The 12,324-nt window shown below is 46.3% G+C and overlaps 1 protein-coding gene across 4 annotated transcripts in view; it reads right to left on the reverse strand.

Moving 5' to 3' along the window:
* Positions 1-2,482: 2,482 nt before the first annotated feature.
* Positions 2,483-12,324, reverse strand: part of LOC110441630 (vacuolar protein sorting-associated protein 13B-like) — a 59,920-nt gene continuing 50,078 nt past the window's right edge. For 2 of the 4 annotated variants that reach the window (XM_021484825.1, XM_021484822.1), the window contains exons 14-17: positions 11,339-11,601; positions 9,136-9,286; positions 8,020-8,195; positions 3,580-4,305 (exon numbers count right to left, since the gene is read on the reverse strand). In XM_021484825.1, coding sequence (XP_021340500.1) covers positions 4,243-4,305; positions 8,020-8,195; positions 9,136-9,286; positions 11,339-11,601 — 653 coding nt within the window. In that variant the 3' untranslated portion in view covers positions 3,580-4,242. Of the gene's footprint in view, positions 3,013-3,579; positions 4,306-4,367; positions 4,626-8,019; positions 8,196-9,135; positions 9,287-11,338; positions 11,602-12,324 lie in introns of those variants that run through there. The other 2 variants (XM_021484824.1, XM_021484823.1) reach the window with 2 other exon arrangements.

Raw genomic sequence — 12,324 nt, forward strand, 5'->3', positions numbered from 1 at the left:
AATACATCAGTGAGAACCAGACACAGGGGGATGAGTGGCCGTGTCCTGGTACTGGAGGGTACAGGGGATATAAGGGAACCAATACATCAGTGAGAATCAGACACTGGGGGATGAGTGGCCGTGTCCTGGTAGTGGAGGGTACAGGGGATCTAAGGGAAGAAATACATCAGTGAGAACCAGACACAGGGGGATGAGTGGCTGTGTCCTGGTACTGGAGGGTACAGGGAATATAAGGGAACCAATACATCAGTGAGAAACAGACACTGGGGGATGAGTGGCCATGTCCTGGTACTGGAGGGTACAGGGAATATAAGGGAACCAATACATCAGTGCGAATCGGACCCTGGGGGATGAGTGGCCGTGTCCTGGTATTGGGATCTAAGGGAACCAATACACACATCAGTAATAACCAGACACAGGGGGATGAGTGGCCTTGTCCTGGTACTGGAGGGAATAGGGGATCTAAGGGAACCAATACACACATCAGTAAGAACCAGACACAGGGGGATGAGTGGCCGTGTCCTGGTATTGGAGTGTACAGGAGATCTAAGGGAACCAATACATACATCAGTTAGAACCAGACACAGGGGGATGAGTGGCTGTGTCCTGGTACTGGAGGGTACAGGGGATCTAAGAGGACCAATACATCAGTGAGAACCAGACACAGGGGGGTGGGTGGCCGTTTCCTGGTACTGGAGGGGACAGGGGATCTAAGGAACCAATACACACATCAGTGATAACCAGACACAGGTGCATGAGTGGCCGTGTCCTGGTACTGGAGGGAACAGGGGATCTAAGGGAACTAATACATCAGTTAGGACCAGACACAGGGGGATGAGTGGCCGTGTCCTGGTATTGGGATCTAAGGGAACCAATACACACATCAGTGATAACCAGACACAGGGGGATGAGTGGCCTTGTCCTGGTACTGGAGGGAATAGGGGATCTAAGGGAACCAATACACACATCAGTGAGAACCAGACACAGGGGGATGAGTGGCCATGTCCTGGTACTGGAGGGGACAGGGAATCTAAGGGGACTAATACATCAGTAAGAACCAGACACAGGGGGAGGAGTGGCCGTGTCCTGGTACTGGAGGGGACAGGGGATCTAAGAGGACCAATACATCAGTGAGAACCAGACACAGGGGGATGGGTGGCCGTTTCCTGGTACTGGAGGGTACAGGGAATCTAAGGGAACTAATACATCAGTTAGAACCAGACACAGAGGGATGAGTGGCCGTGTCCTGGTATTGGAGTGTACAGGAGATCTAAGGGAACCAATACATACATCAGTTAGAACCAGACACAGGGGGATGAGCAGCCGTGTCCTGGTACTGGAGGGTACAGCGGATCTAAGGGAACCAACACATCAGTGATAACCAGACACAGGGGGATGAGTGGCCGTGTCCTGGTAGTGGAGGGTACAGGGGATCTAAGGGAACCAATACATCAGTGATAACCAGACACAGGGGGATGAGTGGCTGTGTCCTGGTACTGGAGGGTACAGGGGATCTAAGTGGTACTGGAGGGAATAGGGGATCTAAGGGAACCAATACACACATCAGTAATAACCAGACACAGGGGGATGAGTGGCCGTGTCCTTGTACTGGAGGGTACAGGGGATCTAAGGGGACTAATACATCAGTGAGAACCAGACACAGGGGAATGAGTGGCCGTGTCCTGGTACTGGAGGGTACAGGGGATCTAAGAGGACCAATACATCAGTGAGAACCAGACACAGGGGGATGAGTGGCCTTGTCCTGGTACTGGAGGGAATAGGGGATCTAAGGGAACCAATACACACATCAGTAAGAACCAGACACAGGGGGATGAGTGGCCGTGTCCTTGTACTGGAGGGTACAGGGGATCTAAGGGGACTAATACATCAGTGAGAACCAGACACAGGGGAATGAGTGGCCGTGTCCTGGTAGTGGAGGGTACAGGGGATCTAAGGGAACCAATACACACATCAGTAATAACCAGACACAGGGGGATGAGTGGCCGTGTCCTTGTACTGGAGGGTACAGGGGATCTAAGGGGACTAATACATCAGTGAGAACCAGACACAGGGGAATGAGTGGCCGTGTCCTGGTACTGGAGGGTACAGGAGATCTAAGGGAAGAAATACATCAGTGAGAACCAGACACAGGGGGGTGGGTGGCCGTTTCCTGGTACTGGAGGGGACAGGGGATCTAAGGAACCAATACACACATCAGTGATAACCAGACACAGGTGCATGAGTGGCCGTGTCCTGGTACTGGAGGGAACAGGGGATCTAAGGGAACCAATACACACATCAGTAAGAACCAGACACAGGGGGATGAGTGGCCGTGTCCTTGTACTGGAGGGTACAGGGGATCTAAGGGGACTAATACATCAGTGAGAACCAGACACAGGGGAATGGGTGGCCGTTTCCTGGTACTGGAGGGGACAGGGGATCTAAGGAACCAATACACACATCAGTGATAACCAGACACAGGTGCATGAGTGGCCGTGTCCTGGTACTGGAGGGAACAGGGGATCTAAGGGAACCAATACACACATCAGTGATAACCAGACACAGGGGGATGAGTGGCCGTGTCCTGGTACTGGAGGGTACAGGGGATCTAAGAGGACCAATACATCAGTGAGAACCAGACACAGGGGGATGGGTGGCCGTTTCCTGGTACTGGAGGGTACAGGGGATCTAAGGGAACTAATACATCAGTTAGAACCAGACACAGGGGGATGAGTGGCCGTGTCCTGGTATTGGAGTGTACAGGAGATCTAAGGGAACCAATACATACATCAGTTAGAACCAGACACAGGGGGATGAGCAGCCGTGTCCTTGTACTGGAGGGTACAGGGGATCTAAGGGGACTAATACATCAGTGAGAACCAGACACAGGGGAATGGGGGGCCGTTTCCTGGTACTGGAGGGTACAGGGGATCTAAGGGGACTAATACATCAGTGGGAACCAGACACAGGGGAATGAGTGGCCGTGTCCTGGTACTGGAGGGTACAGGGGATCTAAGGGAACAAAGGTGCACATCAGTGAGAACCACACACAGGGAGATGAGTGGCCGTGTCCTGATAATGGAGGGTACAGGGGATCTCAGGGAACGAATACAACAGTGAGAACCAGACACAGGGTTATGATTTGCTGTGTCCTGGTACTGGAGGGAACAGGGATCTAAGGGGACAAAAACATCAGTGAGAACCATACACAGGGGGATGAGTGGCCGTTTCCTGGTACTGGAGGGTGCAGGGGATCTAAGGGAACCAACACATCAGTGAGAACCAGACACAGGGGGATGAGTAGCCGTGTCCTGGTACTGGAGGGTACAGGGGATCTAAGGGAAGAAATACATCAGTGAGAACCAGACACAGGGGGATGAGTAGCCGTGTCCTGGTACTGGAGGGCACAGGGGATCTAAGGGAACAAAGGTGCACATCAGTGAGAACCACACACAGGGAGATGAGTGGCCGTGTCCTGATAATGGAGGGTACAGGGGATCTCAGGGAACGAATACAACAGTGAGAACCAGACACAGGGTTATGATTTGCTGTGTCCTGGTACTGGAGGGAACAGGGATCTAAGGGAACCAATACATCAGTGAGAACCAGACACAGGGGGATTAGTGGCCATGTCCTGGTACTAGAGGGTACAGGAGATCTAAGGGAAGAAATACATCAGTGAGAACCAGACACAGGGGGATGAGTGGCTGTGTCCTGGTACTGGAGGGTACAGGGGATCTAAGGGAAGAAATACATCAGTGAAAACCAGACCCAGGGGGATGAGTGGCCGTGTCCTGGTACTGGAGGGGACAGGGGATCTAAGGGAACAAAGACACACATCAGTGAGAACCAGACACAGGGGGATGAGTAGCCGTGTCCTGGTACTGGAGGGGACAGGGGATCTAAGGGAACCAACACATCAGTGAGAACCAGACACAGGGGGATGAGGGGCCGTTTCCTGGTACTGGAGGGTACAGGGGATCTAAGGGAACCAATACACACATCAGTGAGAACCAGACACATGTGGATAAGTGGCCGTGTCCTGGTACTGGAGGGAACAGGGATCTAAGGGGACAAAAACATCAGTGAGAACCAGACACAGGGGGATGAGTGGCCGTTTCCTGGTACTGGAGGGTACAGGGGATCTAAGGGAACCAACACATCAGTGAGAACCAGACACAGGGGGATGAGTGGCCGTGTCCTGGTACTGGAGGGTACAGGAGATCTAAGGGAAGAAATACATCAGTGAGAACCAGACACAGAGGGATGAGCAGCCGTGTCCTGGTACTGGAGGGTACAGGGGATCTAAGGGAACCAACACATCAGTGAGAACCAGACACAGGGGAATGAGTGGCCGTGTCCTGGTAGTGGAGGGGACAGGGGATCTAAGGGAACCAACACATCAGTGAGAACCAGACACAGGGGAATGAGTGGCCGTGTCCTGGTAGTGGAGGGTACAGGGGATCTAAGGGAACCAACACATAAGTGAGAACCAGACACAGGGGGATGAGTGGCCGTTTCCTGGTACTTGAGGGTACAGGGGATCTAAGGGAAGAAATACATCAGTGAGAACCAGACACAGGGGGATGAGTGGCCGTGTCCTTGTACTGGAGGGTACAGGGGATCTAAGGGAACCAACACATAAGTGAGAACCAACACCGGGTACTACACCGGGAGTTGGTTGTACCTGCTGTACACTTGTGTACTCATTCTGTCTACTTTTCCTTGAGAACTTTGCATATGGCATCTACACTTCATATTAAATCCAATCAATAGTTTTGATTCTGTTAACAAGAGTGCCAAGGGGCGGAAAAATATACACCCGTTGGATGCCATATAGTGTTATATACTTTCTTACATTGAAATAAGATCTGCATCATTCTAAGAGTGGTTAGCTGACATCCTATAAACAAGAGGCCCAATGGGCCTGCATCGCTCACCTGGTATTAATCTCACACTTGTAATCTTAAAAGTGGACTAAAATACAGCTACAGGCAGATTATCAGTGTGACCTTGAATGTCAAACAATGACATTAGGTTGAAAGTGGGTCAAGGTCATTCATTTGAACAAATTTGGTAGCCCTGATTGCTACAGGCCAGATATCGGTACCCTGGGCCTTTTGGTTATTGAGAAGAAGTCGTTTGAAGAATTTACAACATTTGACCCCTTTGACCTTGAAAGTGGGTCTAAGTCATTCATTTGAACTTACTTTGTAGTCATTCATCCCAGCATGCTACAGGCCTAATATCAGTACCCTGGGCGTTTTGGTTATTGAGAAGAAGTCGCTTGAAGATTTTACAACATTTGACCCCTGTGACCTTGAAAGTTGGTCAAGGTCATTCATTTGAATAAACTTGATAGCCCTTTATCCCAGCATGCTACAGGCCCAATATCAGTACCCTGGGCCTTTTGGTTATTGAGAAGTTGTTTGAAATTTTTACGACATTAGACCCCTGTGACCTTGAAAGCTGGTCAAGGTAATTCATTTGAACAAAATTGGTAGTCCTTCATCCCAGCATGCTACAGGCCGAATTTCAGTACCATGGCCCTTTTGGTTATTGAGAAGAAGTTGTTTGAAGATTTTATGACATTTTACCCCTGTGACCTTGAAAATTGGTCAAGGTCATTCATTATAACAAACTTGGTAGCCCTTCATCCCAGCATGCTACAGGCCAAATATCAGTACCCTGGGCCTTTTTGGTTATTGAGAAGAGTTGTTTGAAGATTTTAAGACATCTGACCCCACTGACCTTGAAAGTGGGTCAAGGTCATTCATTTGAACAAACTTGGAAGCCCTTCATTCCAGCATGCTACAGGCCTAATATCAGTACCCTGAGCATTTTGGTTATTGAGAAGAAGTTGTTTGAAGATTTTAACATATTTGACCCCTGTGACCTTGAAAGTGGGTCAATGTCATTTATTTGAACAAACTTGGTAGCCCTTGATCCCAGCATGCTACTGGCCAAATATCATCATCCTAGGCCTATTGGTTACTTGAAAAGAAGTTGTTTAAAGTAAAAAGTTGATGCCGGACAGACGGACGACGGACGCCGCACCATGGCATAAGCTCACTTGCCCTTCGGGCGGTGAGCTAAAAATGTAGGAGAAAATCTCCGGACAAAAAATCAAATACTGAAATGAACAAAGGCTAGAACTTTTGCAAAATTGTTAATTCAAAATTCTTTTAGGAGAGACACAACTTCATATCATGATTACAATGTATACCAAGTTTCAAAGAGATCCGTTGAAAAATGTACGAGAAAATTGCCGGACAAAAATCAAATACCGAAATAAACAAAGAGCAATTACTCTTGCAAAAATTGTTGAATCAAAATTCTTTTCAAGTAAACACAACAACATATCATGATTATTTAGCCTTCTAATTTTCAAAGAAATCTGTCAAAAAATGTTGGAGAAGATCTCTGGACAAAAAATCAAAATGAACAAAAGGCAATAACTTTTGGAAAAATTGTTGAATCAAAATTCTTTTAGGGGCGACAGACACAACTTCATATCATGATTATAATGTATACTAAGTTTCAAAGAGATCGGTCAAAAAATGTAGGAGGAGATTGCCAGACAAACAAAAGTTTACGCGGGACGGACGGACAACCCCATATCATAATACTTCTGTCAAAGACGGCCTTATAAAAAACTAGAACACTGACAGGTCAGTAAGGGCCCCGTCTTGTGGCAATATATCCCCCATAATCATCAAGAAGCAATCTGCCCATATAGCTGAGCTTGACGTTTGACATTTGGACTCGCAAGGAAGCAAAATATACATTTTACATGTACTATGATGTGAGTCTTGTTTCCTTCCACCTCCATATTTGCTGGGCTAACAGAAATGTAAATACCGGTGCAATACTCAGTTGTTAGCTTTGATTTGTTTTATTTCACCTTATACACCTCCTCCATCAAGAGCCAGGGTCAAATTCAGAGATCCACTTTGTCTTTGACCTTTGGACCCAAATGACCTTGACCATTAACTCAGTGACCCTGGTCTGTGGTCAGTTGACTTATTCTTTAATTCCGACCAACTTTGCTTCATAATATCATAACAAAATGTTCATCAGTGAAAAACACAAAACCTGGACCTAAGGTCAATTGACTCTGTGTTAAGTTCTGAACAAGTTTGATACATAATAACATAAAATGACCTTGACCTTAAGTCAGTTGACTCCTTTTTAAATTCGGACCGACTTTGCTTCGTAATGTCATAAAATGCACATTAGTGAAATGCTAGAAAATTTGACTTTGACCCTTGACCCGATGACCTTGACCTTTGGTCAGTAGACTCCTTGTTTAATTCTGAGCATCATTGCTTCAAAGTGTCATACCAAAATGTTCAACAGTGAAAAGATACAAAATTTAACCTTGACCTTTGACCCAATGACCTTTACATTTGGTCAGGTTGACTCCATGTTAATTTTGATCAACTTTGCTTCATCATGTCATAACAAAATGTTCATCAGTGAAAAGATGCAAAATTTGACCTTGACCTTTGAATCTAATGACCTTATCCATTGACCTCAACTTTTTACCTCAGTGTGTCTCTTTGTGTAGTTCCGAACAACTATTCTTCATAATGTCATAAAATGCTCATTAGTGAAAAGGTACAAAATTTGAACTTGACCCCTGACCCGATGACCTTGACCTTTGGTCAGTTGACTCCTTGTTTAATTCTGAGCAATATTGCTTCATAGTGTCATACCAAAATGTTCACCAGTGAAAAGATACAAAATTTAACCTTGACCTTTGACCTTGACTTTTTACCTCAATGTGTATTTTTGTGAACTGAACATCTTGACCAAGTTTCATGTACATCGGTCAATAAATACCAAAGTTATCAGCCAGGAACAAAATTTGTGGACGGACAGACAGACAGACAGAGTGATTACTATAGGGCACCCGTATCTCCGATACTAGGCCCTAATGAACATTTTGCAATATTCTTTATACTGGATGGTAGACTAGTATTCCTATGTTAAATGATATACCTGACAATGACCTACCAGTGTTCCTGACTCCCCCATGGCCCTGACTTCGCGGGGCACGTTAAAAGGAATTGGCGTAAAGCTAACATGGGAGATAACTCTTGGCTCGTCATAACACCATGTCATCAAGCTGTTCCCAGCACTGTCACGACTACAAAAAGTTATCTCCCCTGAACCAGCCTCCACATCAGGATCTGGAACATAATAACAAAGTGAGATCTGCAACATAACACACAATGTACTGTATCTACCATGCACTAACCCAGGCGGACCAGCACATCAACTCAGGGTATGGGGCGTGCCTATTGCAGAACAATGAAATAGAATGTTTTTGTATTCTAATGAGCTGTATTTGACATGGGTTGGATTATTACCAAGGGCATGTTACTAGAAATATATAGAGGATCTGTCATGAGTTTCCCTTCATAATGGATTTATGATACAAGTTTTGGATTTATGATACAAGTTTTGGATTTATGATACAAGTTTTGGATTTTTCATGTTTGCGAGCCTCGTGGCTAATCTAATATGAAGGGAAAAAGAATTACAGATTCTTTTTATCTCATATAATACAAAGTAAACTGTATAATTGTGATCTGAAACGAATATTCACAATGACGTGTTGTCACATTGATTCTTCCTATTCGATTGTGACCTCATTTCCTGAGTGATATTACACACTTTACATAACTGATGTGATGGCTTTATGCATGACACTTCATAACAGGGTATTCATATGATAAATGGTAATATTACTTTCAATATTTTCAACATATCATGCACTTTGGATTTTTATCCATCTTCAGTTATATACAAAACATATAATAAACTTGCCCAAACCATTAAGCCTTTGTTTGTGAGAATTTTAGTATCAGAGAAAAGTTGAGCTTAGTACGATGTCTAAATCAATATTAGTGAAGCAGAAAATATAGGTCACAGTGACCAACATTTCATACAATTATTTCATGCTCAACAAGATGTGCCTGCATATGTTTATTGATCTTTATGGAAACCTTTGTATCAGAGGAAATGGAGGTGAACGCAAAGTCTTACAAAGTGTTGTTCAGATGGGCGGACATTAACCAACACAATGGTGGTGGGGCATACAAAGGGAACTAAACAATGAGTACAAACCTGGATTTTGGACATACTGAAACTGTCCTGATCGCAGATCATCAGTAGTCTGCTCCAGGATCAGATCCTCATCCTTTTCCATTTTTGTTTCTTTTGTTTTTGACGTTGAACTTTCTTTATAAGGAAATTTTCCCTTGGCCTTTCGGTTTTTCTAAACAAATATTACAAGACAGGAAGTAAATATGGCAAACTTCCTCAGATAAAACTTCGTTATCTTCACATCTATTTGTTACATTTTACTATCAATATATATTTTTTTCGTTAAATTTCGTAATAGTATGCAAATCATGGCCTCATATTAGACTAGCCATTAGCTTTATTGAAGACACATATTATTTCATCAACGTTATATTTCAACTTTGTTAATTTTCTGTAGGTTTGGGGGAAGAGAAGGCCTGCTGTAGCCCCAAACATGTTGTAACTACTGTGGGGCCTCAAGCTGAGGGGCATTGTGGGGCCTCAAGCTGAGGGGACGTTGAAGAAACCACAACTACTGTGGGGCCTCAAGCTGAGGGGACGTTGTGGGGCCTCAAGCTGAGGGGATGTTGTGGGGCCTCAAGCTGAGGGGACGTTGTGGGGCCTCAAGCTGAGGGGACTTTGGGGCCTCGAGCTGAGGGGAAGTTGAAGAAACCACAACTACTGTGGGGCCTCAAGCTAAGGGGACGTTGTGGGGCCTCAAGCTGAGGGGATGTTGTGGGGCCTCAAGCTGAGGGGACGTTGTGGGGCCTCAAGCTGAGGTGACGTTGTGGGGCCTCAAGCTGAGGGGACGATGAAGAAACCACAACTACTGTGGGGCCTCAAGCTGAGGGGACGTTGTGGGGCCTCAAGCTGAGGGGATGTTGTGGGGCCTCAAGCTGAGGGGACGTTGAAGAAACCACAACTACTGTGGGGCCTCAAGCTGAGGGGACGTTGTGGGGCCTCAAGCTGAGGGGATGTTGTGGGGCCTCAAGCTGAGGGGACGTTGAAGAAACCACAACTACTGTGGGGCCTCAAGCTGAGGGGACGTTGTGGGGCCTCAAGCTGAGGGGACGTTGTGGGGCCTCAAGCTGAGGGGACGTTGTGGGGCCTCAAGCTGAGGGGACGTTGTGGGGCCTCAAGCTGAGGGGACGTTGTGGGGCCTCAAGCTGAGGGGACGTTGTGGGGCCTCAAGCTGAGGGGACGTTGTGGGGCCTCAAGCTGAGGGGACGTTGTGGGGCCTCAAGCTGAGGGGACGCTGAAGAAACCACAACTACTGTGGGGCCTCAAGCTGAGGGGACGTTGTGGGGCCTCAAGCTGAGGGGACGTTGAAGAAACCACAACTACTGTGGGGCCTCAAGCTGAGGGGACGTTGTGGGGCCTCAAGCTGAGGGGACGTTGAAGAAACCACAACTACTGTGGGGCCTCAAGCTGAGGGGACGTTGTGGGGCCTCAAGCTGAGGGGACGTTGAAGAAACCACAACTACTGTGGGGCCTCAAGCTGAGGGGACGTTGTGGGGCCTCAAGCTGAGGGGACGTTGAAGAAACCACAACTACTGTGGGGCCTCAAGCTGAGGGGACGTTGTGGGGCCTCAAGCTGAGGGGACGTTGAAGAAACCACAACTACTGTGGGGCCTCAAGCTGAGGGGACGTTGTGGGGCCTCAAGCTGAGGGGACGTTGAAGAAACCACAACTACTGTGGGGCCTCAAGCTGAGGGGACGTTGTGGGGCCTCAAGCTGAGGGGATGTTGAAGAAACCACAACTACTGTGGGGCCTCAAGCTGAGGGGACGTTGTGGGGCCTCAAGCTGAGGGGATGTTGAAGAAACCACAATTGATTGGCTGCCCCTAATGCAACATAAGGGATCTTTATATTTTCTGGCCCTAGTGTTGAGTGTTGCCTAAATGGAGTAGAGAATGGGTTCTGTCGCCCTCGGCTGGGACATACCAAAGTCCTTAAAAATGCTAGTTATTATTCCCTTCTTAACATTCAGCATTTACGGTAATGCCAAAAACTAGTTTACCCGTTGTCAGTATAATGTTACTGAGTGGAAAGTGAGTTGGGTACCTTCAGCATCACCTTTGTGAAATTTTCAGACAGTTTGCAACTTACATCCTAAGATTAATGTTATTTCGATCATCTTTTTCTGAATACACATATAATTAAAAGTACAGTTGTGGGATCAAACAATGTTAGACAATGTTAGCTATCACACAGTTGTTTGACCTCAGTAAGTCAAGTGGATTACCTTTAACATCCTCTTCAGCTGTTCTTGTAGGCTTGTAAAACACATGAAATGCTCTTGACCAAGAGTAACTGTCACAAGACCTGTTGTTATGGTAGCCGACATTGTAGAGATGTGCGACTGCCAATCAGAGTTCTTGTACCATTCCATGACGGCGTCCACTGTGACAGTGCATGGGTGGAGAAGAGTCTGTGACTGTTTCTCGTACACACTCAACACTTTGATGTCCTTCAGCAGTAAATACGCTTCAACACTCTCTATACTGCCTAAAAATAAGACATCAATAAGAAATACATTTAAAGATTTTTTTTTAAGGAAGCACGGTAGTCTTGTGGTAGGAAGCGGGGCTTGTGACCAAAGGGTTGTGGGTTCAAGTCACAGCATGGCACAGTGTTGTATCTTTGAGCAAGATACTTAACTCTGCTTGTTCGAGTCTACTCAGCTGTAAACTAGACCTGTCGCCTATGGGTTAACTAATCCCCCCCCCTACACACACACACACACACACACACACACACACACACACACACACACACACACACACACACACACACACACACACACACACACACACACACACACACACACACACACACACACACACACACACACACACACACACACACACACACACACACACACACACACACACACACACACACACACACACACACACACACACACACACACACACACACACACACACACATTCCGGCTGCTTGTTGCCCCTGTAGGGGCTAGATAAACAAGAGGCCCATGGGCCTTAACGGTCACCTGATATATTTATACAGAGAGTTGATTTTGTTTTTAACATGAACAGAAATATTATTCAAAGTGACAAAAAACAATAAAACCACCTTATTCAATATCTAGCATACAGATTTCGGACTAAAAAGGATTTGAAACTAGCACCTCTGATTCTTAACAAGGAAAATGAAGAAATTTTAGCACACTGACTCCTTTGAGCCCCACCCTACAGCCCTTGGGGG

Source organism: Mizuhopecten yessoensis, unplaced genomic scaffold (genome assembly GCF_002113885.1).
Source record: "Mizuhopecten yessoensis strain PY_sf001 unplaced genomic scaffold, ASM211388v2 scaffold716067, whole genome shotgun sequence".
NCBI classification, from domain to species: domain Eukaryota; kingdom Metazoa; phylum Mollusca; class Bivalvia; order Pectinida; family Pectinidae; genus Mizuhopecten; species Mizuhopecten yessoensis.